The 18799-nt window shown below is 40.1% G+C and overlaps 1 protein-coding gene across 1 annotated transcript in view; it reads right to left on the bottom strand.

Annotated features, from left to right (window-relative positions):
- The window catches only part of aldh1a2 (aldehyde dehydrogenase 1 family, member A2), a 28410-nt gene extending 10120 nt beyond the window's left edge, over positions 1-18290 (bottom strand). The window contains exons 1-7 of the mRNA XM_080884898.1: positions 18072-18290; positions 10461-10565; positions 8750-8890; positions 8096-8225; positions 4635-4696; positions 3835-3963; positions 1434-1547 (exon numbers count right to left, since the gene is read on the bottom strand). Of these exons, the coding sequence (XP_080741024.1) occupies positions 1434-1547; positions 3835-3963; positions 4635-4696; positions 8096-8225; positions 8750-8890; positions 10461-10565; positions 18072-18188 (798 nt within the window). The 5' untranslated portion in view covers positions 18189-18290. The remainder of the gene's footprint in view (positions 1-1433; positions 1548-3834; positions 3964-4634; positions 4697-8095; positions 8226-8749; positions 8891-10460; positions 10566-18071) is intronic.
- Between the last annotated feature and the right edge of the window lie 509 nt (positions 18291-18799).

The raw sequence follows: 18799 nt of genomic DNA, 5'->3' as shown, positions 1-18799 counted from the left end.
AATGATGATCTCTCCCTGTGACATTCACGTTTACATTTTACAGGAATATGTCTACTCATGTGCCACTTAATTAGGTACACTGGTTCAACTGCCCCTTGCTCATGCTGAGCATCAGAATGGGGAACAAATGTAATTTAAGCGGCTTTGAAGGGCGTATGGTTATTGGTGCCAGGCCGGTGTGACTATTTCAGAAACTGCTGATCTACTGGGATTTTCCCACACAGCCATCTATTTTACAGAGAATAATCTGAAAAAGAGAAGATATCCAGTGAGTGGGAGTTCTCTGGGTGAAAATAAGTTCAGAGTGGAATGGCCAGAATGCCAGCGCAGAATCGCTAAAGCGCACAGCACGCAGATTGGCTTCAGCCACACCGGGTGGCACTCCTGTCGGCTAACAGCAGTTAAAAACAGGAAGGCTACAATTTGCCTGGATCTCAATCCAGTACAGCACCTTTGGGATGTGGTGGAACGGGAGATTTGCATCATGGACGTGAAGCCGACAAATCTGCAGCAACTGTGTGATGCTATCATCACATCAACAAAACCCTAAATCCCTGAGGAATGTTACCAACACCTTGTAGAACCTATGCTATGACGGATTAAGGCACCTCTGAAGGCAAAAAAGGTCCAACGAGCGAATGTCTCATTGTTCCAGTCGGTTTTGCTTTCATTGCTTTTATCTGTGACATCTGTACCTGTATGGGCTTATCAGGGACTGCTCCAATTACACATACTGTACACATGGCGCCTCCAACACAATGCAGGAGTCAAAACAAATATTACATAAGGCCGTGTTATTTGCTAAAGATAGGTGTAAATTACAGGATGGTCACATAAAAATATCACTACAACATCAGGACTACTGTAAATGGTTTTAATACAGGGGTTAGTCAACATGGAAATGACAGATGTTTATAAATGATCTGTAGAAAGGGATCTGCCGTCACTCTGGCTGTTCTCGCTGACTCCAGGAATCTGTTCAGACCACAAGGCTCAACACCTAACATGGTATGTCCTTTGTCTTCCTATTAACTGCTTCCCTGTTCTCAAGAGCTGTAAGGGTATATCCTGATGGTGAGCTAAATGAAAAGCGGTATGGAGGTGCATTAATACCTCAAAGACAGCTGAGGGAAAACAGACGAGAGGCAGTGTTTTCAGAGAGACCTGTTTGTATACTCTCGACAGCGCAAATATGTGCATGTGTGTGCGATAAAATCAGAGCCCTGTCATGAGGAGTAATGACAGGGTGCGCGGCTTATGTAAGACCCCATTTGTTTGTCATTTAAACTTCAATACAGGCACACAACATCCCCTAATTACCCAGCCTGCTCTTATGCTCTGCACATGTTGGTCACTGTGTCAACTGTGTTCAGTGACAAAAGCTAGCAGTAGGCAGATGCTGATCTGAGCAGTTCCACTAGAGAGAAAAGTACCTCGGTTGATCCTGTGAAAGCCACTTTGTCTATGCCCATGTGTGAAGCAATTGCAGCTCCTGCTGTTGGCCCGAATCCTGGCAAAATATTGATGACTCCCGGTGGAAAGCCGGCCTGTCAAAACAATATGAGAGGAAACAAGCTTTAGCGGAGATGACAGCAGAGCCAAGCAAAACCACAGGCAGTGTGGGGGAATCCGGACCCAACCCAACCTCCCTACAAGCAGAGAGCAGGGAGAACATCAAAAAGGCAACAGACAGATAGTCTCCAAGAAGAGGCGAGGCCGGAGAGGACAGGGGAAAAATAGAGAGGATGTAGACACTTAAATTTGTCCATTATTTGGCTTCAATACATTGCCATGTCAGGCTGTGTTGTTGAACTTACTCGTGTGTTTATCCTTATTGTACACAGCTGCACTCACTACAAAGAGCTCTGGTTTGGAATTTACTCGAGATTTATATCAGCGTGTTTAAGATGTTCAGATTTTATTTTATTATTTTGTGGAGTTTTCGGCACTATTGCCAGGAAAAACTGAATAAAGAAAAAAGAAAGTTGACACCAGAGCATCCCTGAATTAATTTTTCTAAAGCATTTTTATGTTGACTGTCACATCCATACTTAACATATGAAACTATGTGATTATATAACATTTGTTCTTGTGATCTCTCTGAATTCATAATAAACTGATATCAAATTTAGAAATAAAAACTTAAAATAACTTTCCTTATTAGTCATTTAGCATTTTAGCTAGTGTGTGCATCATTAGGCTCTCATCACTCTTCATGCTATTGTTAAAGTGGGATTATTCAATGTGGTATGATAATGCTGTACTTATTACTGCTAAAATACTGCCTGTATTATTCTCAAAGGTTGCCATCTTAGCAGAAGGTTAGGGAGTACATATTTTAAGTCTGTATGAGGGAATGCTAATTCTAATTAGCAACCGAGCAGCAGGTGATTTTTAGCAGACCTTGACATTATGGGTGTTTTTTCTTGTCTATGTATTAATGTTTAAATATTGTTAATAATGTTCCCCGTGGAAGAATTTAGTATGAGTGGTTACATGTTAAGTTAAGCTGTAAATGTCTACAAAATGGCACAGCTAGCTTGCTAACCACTGTGAAATGCTTCAGTAGCCATTTCTGCTAAGTACATAACCTAATTATCATGAGACAGCAGTACTGTATATACTTCATATACTGTTTATATATATATATATACCACATCCATACTTGCTGAAGGATGTGAGACACATTGTTAATGCTGCTCGAGTACTGATGACACAATGATGACACAGCTCCTGGCACAAAGTTTTTGTGCTGATGTTAAAGCAAAAGGAGGTTTTGCTGTTTGTAATTTGACATTCAGGGACTATTTTCCCTTAGCACTTGGTGCTGCTGCTCTATAACTTTATGTGGTCTTTGATTTCATGGCTGAGTTGCTGTTCTTAGTAAAGCCTCCCGCATTGCAGTAATTTCCCTTTCAGTTGATCGTGTAATATCTAGGAGGGTAGAAGTTTCACAAACTGACTTGTTGCATAGGTGACATCCTATTACAGCAAAACGTTCAAATTTAGTGAGTTCTTTAGAACGACCCAGTCTTTTACAAATGTGTGTGAAGGCAGTAGATGAAAACATTGGAATTCAAAGATTAATAGGTTTGACCCAGTACTTTTGTCCATACAGTGAATATTGAATTGAGTTGAATTAGCTGTATTAATATTAATATTTGGATTTTATTTTGACTAAACTACCAGAGGTAGTAAACTAGAGACACTAGACATGTGTTTAGTTCTGCATCAGATAATTATTTTGTATTTCTGACACTTAATTATGTGACAGAGACCAACATGAAGGTTTTTAAATGCAGCGTGAAAGCTCAGCAAAAATAGATATTCACAATATTAATCTCATTATTACTGTTTCTGCAGCATTTCCCACCAGACAGATGCTAATTCTGAGCTTTTTTTTTTCATTAAAATAAAGAAAGATTTTAAATGTTTCATTTTTATCATCCTAAATAAATTTTATTGTTGTATTAAGAGACTAAAATCTGTATGTTTTAGACCATTAAAAAGTTCATTTGCATAATTGAGGCAAACTAACCATTTCATTTTGGCTCTATATTGGCTGGAGATAACATAAAGGCCAAGTCCTACTTCACTGACTCTGAGATGATGCACCAAATCGATGTGACACTTCACTAAACATCTGTTTTTTATCGCCTTTTGGTTACATTAACATTGAACTGTCTAAATAAAGTGTTGGCCAAAGTCAAAGTGAACACTGTGTCCTTGGCAAAATAAAATCTGTAAGTGATTCTGTTTCAGTTAGTTCAGCACTCATGCTTGAAACTGTGCGTGCGAAATGTTTGCTGTCGTCATAGTGACTCTGTCATTTACCTCCTTGATTAGAGCTGCCATGTAGAGGCAGGTGAGCGGCGTCTCCTCAGCAGGTTTCAGGACGACAGTGTTTCCACACGCGAGTGCTGGGCCCAGCTTCCATGCTGTCATCATCAGAGGGAAGTTCCACTGTGTACAACACGCACGCACACAGACACACACACAAACACCGGAAAAAGACATCATGCATCTGACACACTGGGTGGTCACAAGTCAAGTTCAATAACTCATCGCTCTTAAGTCACTCACTCTCATTTTCACTCTGTCTAAACATAGTCAAGTGAGAAAATGTTCTCGGCACTTGTACAGTATTTTCTCTTCCCACAGTATTCTGAGAAAGTCGGGAAATTGCAACACATGTGCAATAGACCCGTATCACTGTTCAACACACAGGCCTGTGTTATTTCTGCTTTGCACAGGAGCCCATGGGGCTCAACACAGAACCACACGCTTTCTGCACTCTTGCACAATCAACAGTGTCTCTTTCTCCTTGATCTTTTCCTCCTTTCTCATCATTCTTCTTTCCTCAAACACACTCTGTTAAATCCCTTAGCTCATTCTTCTGCTTCTCACTTCTTGTTCCCTTTTCCTCAAAGCCACCGGCACACTGGAGGGGGTGGGGTTTGGAGTGGTTGCGGGGGATTACCGGTAAGATTTAAAAACTGTGGCTGACAGGGAATTACTGGAAAATTCAGAATGTAATTCAGTACTTTTAGACGCAGCTAACTCCATCTTTTTTATTTTTTCTTCACACTTCCCTGTCATGTTTGCATGTCACTTTTCAGAAAAGTTATACTCACAGGGACAATTTGTCCACAAACTCCAATAGGCTCATATCTGGTAAATGTCAGATACTCTCCATCTGTAGAGGAACACACATGAGCAAAGAGAGAACTGGGTTATTTATTCCTAGCTTTAACACTTTAACAAATAAGCACTTAATAGGAAATACTAAAAAATCCCTCTAAACACATGAAAAACGTCACCACCTGACTCCCCTGGTGTTGTTGACTCGACATGTTAATTTGCAAATGAATCCACATTCCTTGTTCCTTGTTGCTTTACCCTGGTGAGAGATTACGTTTCCTCCAGCAGCACAGGCATGTGTGTAACTGTTTTAGGTCATAGAGATGGGTGTTATGCTGGAAAGGTTTGCTCATTCCTCTTGCATTACTTGAGTAAAAAGGAGGTACTTGCTGAGGGTGTGCCATGCTTGTTCATTTTTCAGAAAAACAATTCATATTGAGAAATGTGTGTATAAATTTGTTACCACAGTGGTCAGCTGATGATTGCTTAATGTTGCACTTGGACTGGAAGGATCAGTGGGGGGATGACAAGTTAAACAATCACGTTGACAACAGATACAAAACTGCAGTAAGATTCCCATATTTCAACTTTTTCTTTTTTTTGTCCGTGTATTCCAGTGTGGATCTTGCAAAACTGCTATTGTTTGTGGAATGAATCTACAAACCCAGTAGGCATGACATTTTCTGGAGGAACTCGAGTATCTGAAGCCTTGTTTGAAAGAATGACGCCTGCACATGAATTATATTTCAATTTGGCACAGGTGGTGTAAATGATACCAAACTGTACTGCCAAAGGTGCTGCACATAATGACACTCCCCATTCATTTCATGCCGTCTCTGATATAAATTTAACACCACAGTATCAGCATAACAGGCAAGACAAATAGCTGCAGAGGAGCAGCTCATGGTAGCTGTGTTGCGCCTCATTCTAACAGGTGAACAAACATGATTACTTACATCATACAGGCTACAGGAATACCCTTATTTATTTACTCTGAAAGCCTACAAGTGGAATAAAGCTTAGACCAAAGCCCTGGGAAAACGCTCGCCGTGGTTGGTTTGGCAGCAGCGTACAAGAGAAGCTTTGAGAGGGACAATACAGCGGTATCAGGATGTTTTCCATGTCCTCTCAGTCTCTCTCATTCTTTTTTTTCTTCCTTTTAAAACACACAGCCAACTTTCTTCTCTTCCACCCTCAGATTCAGCTGCTTTAGAGGGGCAACACTGGCAGCTGGCTCTAATGTGTTTAGATTGATTACCAATTTGTTACCTTCACCCGCTGAATGTAAGCTTAGCTTTCTGCAAAACTCTGAACACAATGAAATAAAAAGAGTGTTTTGTTTTACTAAAAAATGTAATAAATGGTGATGTCAAATAGAGACCCCCCCCCCCCCCCCCCAAAAAAAGATTACAATTTCCTGTACTTGTAAAAAGCCTTGTATTAAAATATTGCAAGAATTTATGCAATGATCCTAGTCAAAGGTCTCTAAAGTAGCTTAAAAGCAAAAAAAATTAATGTTGCACAACTTAAATCCCTATATTAATTGTGCATTCTCATGCTCCTCTTACAGGGTTCCTATATTATAACATAGTTCTCCTGACTGTCCACATGCTTTTCAGTCAGCGTAGGAAAAGATTAACGGAGGCTACAAAGATTTTTTTTATTTTATTGTTCTGAGTGTTTTAAAATCATGTTTATAGCTGCTTGTTATATATAATAAACACCGATTTTGGTACCTATGTACAGTGGAAGCGTCATGGTATTAATACTTTTAAGGATCTCTATAAAGATGGCACTTTCTTAACTTTTTTAGACCTGTGTTCAGAAACAAATCTTCCGGCTACCAATCTATTCCGTTATTTTCAGGCACAGCATTGCACTTCTGCTCTCTTCCCGTCCAACCCTCTTCTTCCAAATGTCCAGCCTTGGGAGGAATTCTTATCCCTTAAACCCAATAAGAAGTCAATTATATCTTTAATATATAAACAACTTATGGATTTACATGTCCATTCAGTTGTTAAAATTAGGAGGGCTTGGGAGCGGGAGTTAGGAGTAATTTTTTCGGATCAGCAATGGGAGAAAGCAGTATCCAATGTCCGTTATAGTACGTCCTGTGTATTGTACAGGGTTTGCTATTCAAACTATTGCAAGTCATTAAACGTTCTACCAGCTGATTAATATCATCTCTCCCCCCCCCCCCTTTTTTTTTTTGTGTGTTTTGGGTTTCTTCTTAGTTTTTGGGGTTTTTTGGGTTTTTTTGTTTTGTTTGTTTTTCTCAATTTTATATAAGCGTGGGTGTGACTGTGTGTGTGTGTATTATTGTATCTGTTCATGTAAGAAAAACTAACAAATATGTCAGGGGAACAGATTGTATTGTCATTTTAAACTTATGTACATTTGTCGCTCAATAAAAATATTTATTAAAAAAATAAACACCAATTTGCTGCATTTGTTATCAGGCACTGGTTGTAAATTATATAATAACTTACTAATCTAGGTCACTTTGTGTGGAACACAGTCAATATAATAATATATCCCAAATTCAATTAGCACATGTAACAATAATAAAAGTAAAGTTGATCAACAGACTTCAAAGAGCGATCGTATTGATTTTCCAGGTCAGGGAACTTTTTTTATTTTGTTTTATTTTAATTTCATTTTCCTGACACCCCAGTAATGCACAATAACAATTAAAACCTTTTACTGATACCAAACGGGTCTCAGAATAAAACCGTGCCTGCTAAAGCTCTCAGTAGAGTTAGTGGAGAATTTAAAGCTACTTTCAGCTGCTCACTTCTCACAACAAACAGCTAACTATTGTCTAAGAGGTTTGACACATTAAATCTGAATGACAGACTGTGTAAAAAATGTGCACAGTGTAACATCAACAATTGTTTGAGGAATTCTGTATTGAAACTTCAAGCTGATGCAAAGAGCGACGTGTTGCATTCATATTGAATTGATTTATCAACTACAGGTTGCCACGCCCTAAGGCATATCTTTCATTATCATAGATTTTCTCTAAATGGGAACTAAAAATGACAAAATAAACATCATGTTGCAATCTTTAAGCGTTTAACTGGTTTATTAATCAAGGAAAGTGTTTACTGAGGTCAAAGAGCAGATCAGAAAGAAAGTGATCTTTCTCATACACTTCTATACAGTCAGTCTTCTTTTTGCAACCAGAGGAGTCGCCCCCTGCTGGCCATTAGAAGAAAGAAGTAGATTTAAAGATCTTCCACACATGCTTCAGTTTTTAAATCCTGACTAATCATATATGTTAAGTTTGCAATTTCAGTTGAGTGTTGTTGCGTTTTTTGTTTGTTTTTTGGTACCAAAAAGTCAGAGGAACAAACACAAAAACACAAACCTGGCTCTTTCTTTAATACCATCTGACTAATCCTTTCTTTAACTGCTAGTACCCTTCATCTCTCTCAGTCCAAATGGCTCTTACCCATTGGAATGGAAGTACCATGGATCTTGTCGGCATATCCAGCAAAGTATCTCAGTGTCTTTATGGTTCCTTGGAGGTCCACAAACAGAGTGGGCAGGAAAGGCTTTCCACTGTCCAGTGACTCAATAGTCTGAAGAGAGACGAGGGACAAATATGTGATATAACCTTTTGATCTTCACATATTTCCATACTGTTTTCTATCTTTTACACGCACCCATGGGTGAAATGTGACACTAAGATAACACTTAACTACAAATACGGCAGTATTATATTCGCTTTAGGACATTTAAGATAAGATAAGATAAGATAAGATAAGATAGAACTTTATTAATCCCTCGGGTGGGTTCCTCTGGGAAATTCGATTTCCAAAAAAGCACAGCACCGACAGAAGTTACAGAGTTACAGAATATTATATATACACACACACACACACACACACACACACACACACACACACACACACACACACACACACATATATATAAATACAGAGACAATATAAATAAAATATACGAAGGGGATAAATAGAATTTGCATGTATTTGTACTATCAAGCACAAAAGCAACTGTAGATCCTTCTTTCCAAAAGGCATAAAATGCATTTAATAACATGTGAGGAAAAATAAGAGAACATTCCCAGTATTTGTCCACTTACTGCTAGGTAGACACTGTCCCTCTCCACCAGGTCAGCCAGTTTGGACAGCAGTCGACCCCTCTCTGAAGCATCCATCCTTCGCCACACAGAGCCCAAAGAAAAGGCCAGGCGAGCTGCCTGCACGGCTTTATCAATGTCAGCCTACAGGGGAAAAAAAACATGTCACTTCATGATCTGTCTCTGCATTTTAGCAGGCCTACATCTGACATAGAAGTGTATATGCTGAATGCTGAAGATGATTTGTCTCATATTGTGCTTTTGCTTTTCTTTAATATTTCAGATCCAGCTATTTCACTCATGTATGACGGCTAAAGACTAGACTCCAGGCCAACACTATTGCTATACCTGTTTAAGCATGCAACGCATGTACCAAAGGATAGCGTCCTTACTGCAGGAGCCAGAGTTGGAGTTCATTACAGACCATTTCCTGCATGTTTTCACTCTCTCCCCACTTTCCTACTCTCTGCACTGCCCTATCCAATAAAAAGATGGTTAACCTTTTACAGGGCACTCACTAAGATACACAGAAAGTCTCAACTTTAACCCTAAAGTGTGACTTTTTTTAATCTTTGCGATGCAAATGAAGTGATATGTTTCCTGATTATGGGTAACCCCCCCCCCCCCCCCCCCCCCCACCTTTCATTGTTAGACTCTCCAGCGCTGAAACCTAAGTACAGAGAAATTCATTATTCTTTTTACTGTACTACATGTATTTAAGGTAGCTCCATTATGCTTTTCAAATATATATACTGTTACATGCTCACTTTAAACATGGCTTAAGTTTCAGAAAATTAGGTCATCATGTATAAAAGTAATCCCTGTGAGCCAGAAACTCCAGACCTCACTGCATGCTCAGTTTACACCAGCTTTTTTTTTTTTTTTTAACTCTTGGCTCTGTGTGATGAGAAAGAGAAAGAGAGGGCATCCTAACGTTTTCATCTCAAAGTACTGTACTGTGAGTACAGAGGCCACGCTGGCAGCTGTTCAAACCCGCTGTTTGTGAGAGACAGCCAATCAAAAGAAAACTGGCTTTAAGTGGGAGGGGCTAAACTGATGAAGTAAGGGAATGGAGCAAGGCCAAGTATATGATTAATAAAGATAACACTGAACTATGAATAATTTAAAGCTACTCTTTTAAAGCCCAAGAATAAAAATATGGAGCAAATGAATTAAGAAAAACTTTAAGAATAATTTGTTATTTCTAGCTGCATTTATCTCTTCTGTGTTTGCACATCATGTGAATGTATCTGCTGAACATCAAGGGTCTTGTTGAGGTTTTACTTTCTGCTCATGTTGCTTTCTGTCCTTTGGGATCATCTGCCCCACCCCATGAGGTTCACTTGGGTTACCCTCCCACCTGTGTGTGTGTGTGTGTGTGTGTGTGTGTGTGTGTGTGTGTGTGTGTGTGTGTGTGTGTGTGTGTGTGTGTGTGTGTGTGTGTGTGTGTGTGTGTGTGTAGTTCTGCCTTTATCTTTTCTGTCTTTTTTATCTTTTTTTATCTTGTATATTGTCTAACATCCACTAAACGCTTGCTTTTGTTGTTTAAGCCTGCACGCTAGTCCAACATGAACAAGTTAAAAATTAGTTTTACCAATAAAAACTTCTACATCCATCAACAGTAATGACTTTAACCATTTACTTGGTTTAACTATACTTATGTAATGTAATACTTATAATAATACTCCACCATAAAACATTGTATAACATTTACCTTGTCTGCTTCCTGGACTTCACAGATCTGCTCTCCAGTAGCCGGGTTGTAGACAGGGAAGACCTTTCCACTAACAGAGTCCTGCCATTCATTGTTGATGAAGATCTGCAAAAAAAGAAGAAGATAATTTGGGCATTTTAGTAAGAGATATAACCCATTTTAAATTCATTAAATAGGCAAAATTATTATTGGAATGTATCCTTTTCACACGTAGCACTGAAAGCCTGAAAAGGCAGTTTCCAAACATGCTAAGCATGAGCGTGCAACAATGGCTGCTCTTTTTTTAATTTAAAAATATTTATATTATATTAAGTAATGCGTTCATTTCACCATTTTGCTGCAGCTATGTGTTTGTGGACTGCGAAAGAAAAACAGCTCTCACGCAGCGACACGTCCAGGGAGAATCTCTGGAAATCTGGACACAGATTCCTGTCTGTTCAGCATTGCTCTCTAGGGAGTGCTCCACCATCCAGACAAAGGGGGTGGGTGGATGTGGGGGTACAGATAAATCCCAATCACACACTCGACCCCCACCCACCTACACAATCCGCCCCCCCACCCCCCAAGCACACAGACACACGTTTCACAACATCGCTGCTCGTTTACGAGATCATAAAACACGTGCTGCACTTGGTTTCTGTGATGCGTTAAAGCAAGTCTTCCGTTAAACAGCAAGTCCTTGGATTCCAACACGAGACATATGCAACATCTTTGCCGAGCAAAAAGAAAAATAAATGTTTACACAACTCCAAAACTGAGAGTTATGACACAGAAGTACATGTATGTGTCATATGTAATTTTAAACGTACCTCCAGCATATTAGGTCAGCGACAAAAACCTCCTTCCCCGCTGACATGTTTGGATTCATTAGGCTGACTTACTCACACTGTTTTTAATGGCTGTCAGTCTGCCTGATAGATAGAGTGCAAGGAGAACATCTGCTGGCACAAATCCCTCTGTGTATATATTCGCTCTTACCCTCCTTCTACTTTAGAGGAGTTCTGATGTACTGAGAGCAAACCTGAGAGCAGGGTTCAAGTATCCCACTGGCTGTAGCCTCCCTAAACTCTCCAACATGTTTACCTCCATAAACGCCGGGCTTTAAGTACTATTTAATTGGCTGTAAAGTGTTAGCTGTGTTTACTTTCGGGCTGGTATAAAATGCCGAAGTTCCTGAAAACCGTTGGAGTCACAGTAAAAACACATCACTCTGCCCCCCTCCCTCCCTCAATCCCTCCTCCGTATCATTCCCACGGCTCACTGGCTCATAATGTGGACTCTGCATCTGATTACCTCGCATTCACGTGTTTAAGGTGTTCAGTATCTCCATGTACCACTTCACAAGGCAAAAAAATACAGTACACGATCATTTTCCTATCATTCCTTTGCACTGCTTACCCCCAAACCGTCCCCCACACAAAGGCCTGAGTAACTTCTCCCTCTACCAGCCTGGTATTCTCAGGCGCCTACCATCAGAGGCCACCTTTAATCTGCTGCTCATTAAGAGCACTTCATAAAATTGTCAGTAACAATAAGGAGCAGAGGGCCAGCTACAAAAACAAAAAGTCCTGTAGAGCACTGAATTAGTTTTTAAATTTATAGGGGCCACTGAAGTGGGGCGCCCTAAATCAGAGGAGCCCCCTGACAGCCTCAACAGTCCGAGCAAGAATGCAGACCATGGGTAGCTTTATGCATGGCGTAACCCCTCTCACAAGATGCTGCTAAAGGAGAACGGATGAAGCACGACAACAGTGGAGCAGGCCCCACCTAAATCACAGCCAGAAAAGGACAACTGTCAGACGCCGTTTGGCTCAGCCCTCTCGCTGGGCTCGGACTGGTGTTAGACTTTTGTCTCGTTCCATTGAGAGACTTGATTAAGATGACAGGCTGGAGTCGTAAATCAACTCTCAAGGTTTCTTAAAATTGCTTTTAGGATCATTTGGACGAGGGGCAAAGAACGCAAGGATGAAAAAGCAAGTGCAAGGGTTCACATTTTCAAATGACTAATTGTGTTTTCTTTCCCATTCCCTGCGGGGTCGTTACTATCACTTCACATGATAGGTTCATGTTTATGAAAGTCTGTGCTGCCATTCAGGGCCTAAAATCCCAAAAGTGCACGCAAGATGAAAGAAAATAATTAATATGGATACAAATAATCCCAGGTTTTATTTACTCTATATTTCATTTTAAACTAGAGGTATGAAAAACTCTTTAAAGATCTAGTTCTGCAGCTTTTTATACAAATGGGAGAGAGGATTAAAACTGAGTCCAATATATGTTGCTTGAATAATAACGAGGAGGCCTGATGTGGATGAGTAAGCCTATAGGTCAGGGCTTTCTGCATGGGTCACAGAGCAGCTGCAAACATTTAGCAAATCTCTTGCTTTTCTATAAAAATCGCCGGTCCCATCATCCGGTACGAGCCTGCGAGGGATGGGGATCACAAAAAGATGAGGCACAATATAAACAACTACAATTTAAGATTGTATTTTTTTCAATTCAGCTTTAATTTTCTGTAATTACAAAAAACAACAACAAATAAATTAACGTTAAAATCAGGATTTGTTCATGTTACACAAAGTTTAAAATGTAAACGATACCGACTTTTCCTTTTTTTTCCTTCTTTTTTTCCACGTTAATAAAAACTTTGTGCGGTATTTGTGTCGATTCATTTTTTCGGAGTGAACTGTAACGGGAAGTATGAAATGCCAAAATACTTCATGCAGCCAACAAAACATCTGTTTGGCTCTTTGCTTCTTCTCACAGCTCACATGCTGAAAGAATATGTAAGGCTACTCGTTTCTCGTCGGTTGGACAGAGGGGGCGCGGGGGTTTAGGGGCGTCTGTGTGTGTGCGCGCGCGTGTGTGTGTGAAGGTTTACATACGTGTGTGTTTACACACAACACGCCAAGATTCCACAGCCAGATGAATCCTACGGGCACCTGCAACACTCGTCTGCGCAGGAAGTTTCATATCCTCCCCTATCACAGGACCTCTATTTCCTTTCTGGTTTTGGATGGCGTTCAAAACTCTTATAATTACTACTGTTACAAGTGAGTGGAGAGCATGTGAAAGTGGAGACCAGCTGGTATTTTCTTTTTTTCTTTTTTTTTCTCCTACTCCTCTCCACATGTCTGACACCGTGGAGCCTTCATGTTTTTCATTCACACACCCAGAGACAATGCCACCCTGCCCTCTCGGGTTTGGCGAGGGCGGCCTCATTGTTACTGCCTGGCAAACGCCTTTGTCTTGTCAATTTGAGTAGGCAACTGATAAAGGCTGTTTGTCCTGACAACAACGTTAAGCAAGAAACAAGCTTAACACAACGCACACCTTTCTAATAACATCCCCAGAAGTGATGCTGGTGCCAGTGTGACAACGTTTCTGGGCAGATTTATTCGGCCGGCAATGAATCCCAACACTAACGCTCAATTTTTATCAGACTCAATATGAATATTATTTACTGCAAAACCTAGAAGAGCTTAATCTGCAGTCCTAATGAAAGACAGAGCAAAATAAAACAAAGAAAAAAAACCTCGAGACCATGAATCAACAATAAAACTGACCTCTCCTCTCACTCGTGGTGTTTTTTCTACCATTTGAGGTTTGATGGGTTTCCTGTGTACTTAACCACTCTTTATATTTCAGGTCAAGGGAGGTTTTAAAGAACGTTTTAACATAGTTTCACTCATGGGATCACTGGACAAGGAGGAAGTAATTTATAAAGAAATGTCATGCTTTTTTTCCACGGACAAATAAACATCTAGAAAAGCGGTCTCTGCTGTGTCGTGTTGTGCTCGCCGGCGAAAAAGAGCCCATTCCAACAGATTTATGAAGCCAAGTGTTTTTCATAATGACACCGTAAGGATTTACACGTTTTCTTGTCAGGAGGGCCGCAGACTGAAGGTATGGGAAGTTAACAGGGTAACCTCGCTGTCACTGCTCTTCCTTAAAAAGTGATTAAGAGACAGGGGACATGATGTTGACGTGTCTGCTAAGATGATAATTTACACTCGCTGCACAAGCAGGCATTTCACACCAATGGACACATTAATGGCGGTGCACACTTACCCTGTCACAATCAAAGAGATGTGTTTTAGAGAGTACGCAGCCATGTGTGTGCGAACGAGGAGATTGTGAAAGCAAAGGCACAGAAAGGAGGGAGGGGATCTTGCTGTGCTCGTTGTGATAAATCATTTAGTTGCACAGTATCCACTAACTTTGCCTCTGTTTGATCTTGATCGCGGTAAGATGGTGGTTTTGAAGTGAAAAACTCCAGAACTGCAGGTCAGACTCTGGCAAGGCAGGGCCACTAACCCACACAGTGAGGCAGGGTCATAATTTACACCCCGGTGGACAGCACCTAGCATCGGGGAGCCCCAAGCCTCCATCTGTACTATCTCAATCAGTGACAGATTGATGGAGTCTCTTATTCATCCACACTGAGTGGATGTCTGTGCATAGACTGCTTTACAAATTCATGGGTCTTCATCAGAGGGGCTCTGCACAGGTTCCTATGGTGAAAGTGCACTAATGCCACCACGAGTAAAGCAACAATGAAAATTTATAACTTGATTAGATTAAGAGATCTGTAACTCAGACGGTGAACAAGGCCACTGAATCTGGTCCTTGTCAATTCTTCAGATGCGTTCTCACTTTATTTGTGCTATGAACACAAATACAAAAGTGCATTTTTATCAGAAGCTTAATATTAACATTTGTGGAGCATTCTTGTAGTTTCTAGTCTCTAATAAAGTCTCTATAATATCAGAAAGACAAGACATGTGCAAACGTTTAAGAATAACTAAATAAAAATGTCGTAAAATACCTCTAAATCGTCTCTTCTCACCACATGTAAAAACATTTTATAGACTCTTCATCCACAGCAGAAGAAACAAAGCTGGGCCTTTCTTGTTAAATTTGTCCCACCGAGTGTCTGCTTTAACAAGTCATTACCACTCAACAGTGTGAAAAACCACAACAAAGAGCAGGGATACTTTCTCCTTAATTATTTATCAGTCTTTCTCCTCTCCACTTCTGGCACAAGTGGAAAATGTCAATAAATAGCTATCATCGTCCTCTTATTTATGGCTTCCGTTGTGGTAATATCAGGCTTTAAACTCTTTCTGTCTTGTAACCCAGCTGTTGGATCCTTTTAATAATAGAAATGTGGGGGTAGAGGATGGGAGGGGGTATGCTTTCTTTTCAAGGTTTTAGAGTATTTATTAAAACTACAAAGTCTCCTGAAGGTATTAAAAAACTATAAATGCCACTTTAATATGATTTGCATCCAAGCAGGAAGATATCTTGATACGATCACACAATTTCACTGTGAGTGGTTTGTGACTTGGTGAAAAGGACAAGGGGCAAACCTTGGCTGAACTATCCCTTTTGTTTTAATCAAATGCTTCCCTGTTATAGATCTGTTGAAGCACGATAATGGATCAGCATATCTCTGCTTCCGGAGTCATCTGATCTTTGCATTGCAAAGCAAAGAAAAGTCACTGCGATCAAAGTTTGATTAAAGTTTTTGAATTCTCATTAAGTTGGAAAAAGTTTCAGATGCCTTTATGTTGCAGAAAATGTGTTTAAAAATCATATTTGAGGGAAAAGGACTGCATCAGTGAACAATGTGGGCTGATTCCTTTGCAGTCAGCAGGGAGGAGAACAGGAACAGGGTGTGAGGAGAGTCCACGCCAGGGGTGCCCATAAATCAGGGCCCTTCTGCCCCCTATGTCCACCAAACCATCAGGGACTGGATGATCCAAATTCCTGGGGGTTAATTCACCAAGTCGCTTCCTAAATTTCCTCCTGTACACTGTTGTTTCCACTCCTTTAACTAACATTCTGCACTGAGAGGGAATGAAAAGCTTTTAGCAGGACAACACACACCATTGTCTTTACAGGGCAGCAGTAGTGTGCCCTTTGCACTTAAAACACTGAGGTATGTGTTAACGCAGAGCAATTATAAAAGCAAATGAACTTCCACCACATTATCATCAGCCTGTCCTCTGCACGAGATGCCCTTTAATCTTACAATCATAAAAACACTTATTCTGCAGCTAAAAGACTGTTTTAGTAGCGACAAAGTGCAGCAAGACACAATCAGGCTGCTCAGACTGATGATCAAACCTCTGCTACTGATACTGTGAATTTACCTAAAAGTGCAGCAACATAAGCATGAATAAAAAATAAAACTGAAAGAATGAAGATAGTCTAGACATCAAACCAAATCAAAACAACTCATATCATGCCAGTTTTTCATGTGACTCATCACTTGTGGTGGGTGAAGACTCACTTTCAAAGCCCAGAGGCTTAAAGTGACATCATCCGATTAATTAATGTTTTTTTGTTTTGTTTTTTTAAGAGACATCTATTTATTCAAGCAGGATTAAGCAGTTCACCATATATATATATATATATATATATATATATATATATATATATATATATATATATATATATATATATATATATATATATATATCTTTAAAAAGAAAGAAAAGAAAAAGGAAAGAACAATAGAAAATATATTTTAAATAAATTTTAATTCTAAACTATTTCCTCACTAAATATGTTGTTCTTAGATAAAAGAAACGGAAACATTTGACCTGAGTGTGCTGCCATCACTCATGTCATTAATAGAAAAATGCTTAAAGATCAGGTAGAAACTATTTTGGTTGCGGGTTTTTTTTTCTTTTTAGCTGATGCCTAATATGATCCTGGGCCGTAATAATAAATCGACTCAGTGAATATGACGAGAACACATAGGAAGGAAAATAAAAATAGACTAAATAAAAACCAGTGGTTCAATACATGGTTCAAGTCTCCCAGTATCATTATTTTATACCCCTTTAAAGTATATTTTATAAATTGTTTTCCCACGCTGTAACCTGGAATGAGGTTGGCCTGTGATATTAGGGATAATGTATTCCAGATGGAATAAATATAAAAACTACATTAAAACGGCGGAAAAAATTGGCCACGTGACTCAGTGTTGTAAAAGTTTAGCATGTGGTGCACTTCTTAAAACACGGTCAAACTATGACACGCCCTTTGTTAATACGTTGTTGGCGTCTACTTAAAATCATAGCCGTTGTGCACCATGCGCACTTTTAACTACAAGCAAAACCAGGCCAATTAACCATGTTTAATTTTTTTTAAGAACAAAAAGGCTGAACTGTGTTAGGAAACCAGTTGTGTTTCAAAATGCACGAAGCGATGGGCCTATCTAGAGAACACAACAATCTAAAAATATTAATCAAACGTGTTTTATCAGCCACACGCTCGTCACCGCTTCAGTGAGTCGCGCACGGATTGTTTAAGATTTAATGATCATCTCTGAGCGCGTGCGAGCGGAAAAACAATCTAATTAAAAGTTGCAGCGCGCCAGGTTTAAAGCTCTAAAGTTCTGCTGGATCATTTTTCATCACCTCTAGTCTGCTTTCAGCCACACGCTCTGACACTGAAGCTCCAGCTGCTGACTCACAAACTCGCTTTACTTCTAAAGATTTCCAAGTTTAGGTTTAAGATCTGCGCGTACAGGCTGTGAGTCGTTACGCGTAAAATAAACTCTGCTCGGTCGGCGGCGGTTTGTGGAGAGACACAGACCTTGGTATACTTGATCTCCGGGTTGGGCACCGGTGAGGGCATCAGCTGGAGCGATGCCATGAGAGCAGCGGGGTCGCTCTTCACCTCTCCCGGGATCTCGATCTTACTGGAAGTCATCGCGGCCGTCTCTGCGCTCGTCTTGCCTGCCTGCGCCTCTCTGGGTTTTTTCAGCACAGTTCTGATTGAGATTTTGGACTCCTTCCTGGGTTTATAGCCAGGTGTCAGCAGCGGTTCATTTTCATTGGGTAAAGAAAAGGGCTGTCCTTTTGAAAAATAAATTCAAGCATTTACATAAAGCCATACGTGTTAAGGAGGAGGAACACATCCACCCCACCCACCTCACACTCCCGGTGCACTCAGTTTCCAGTGTTCTCACTCACCAACAGCTGACGCTTTTCTACACTAATTCATCCTGTTACATGTACAAATAGACCACGCTCATACTCGAGAAAGTCTGAAATGGATTGTTATGATAGTCACAAGTGTAGTATTACTCAATGGTAATAACAATTCAGCATGTAAAAGCTATGCCAAGTTTATATAGTTAATATAAATGGGCCCTTCAGGGAAACAGAGAGTTACTAAAGCGTAATAGCCAACATATTTGTTGGGTAAACCAGTCTCGCAACAGGGTCCATTAGTTTCTGGAGCTTATCGCTTGCTCCTTCGCCGCAAACGGAGTTTGCCCTGTTGTCTTGCAGTTGTAAATGTGCAAATATCGGTCTTTC

This window comes from Rhamphochromis sp. 'chilingali', assembly GCF_963969265.1.
Source record: "Rhamphochromis sp. 'chilingali' genome assembly, chromosome: 6".
Lineage (NCBI taxonomy): Eukaryota > Metazoa > Chordata > Actinopteri > Cichliformes > Cichlidae > Rhamphochromis > Rhamphochromis sp. 'chilingali'.
Note: the sequence above shows the minus strand (reverse complement) of the source record. Positions and strands in the feature narration are given on the sequence as shown.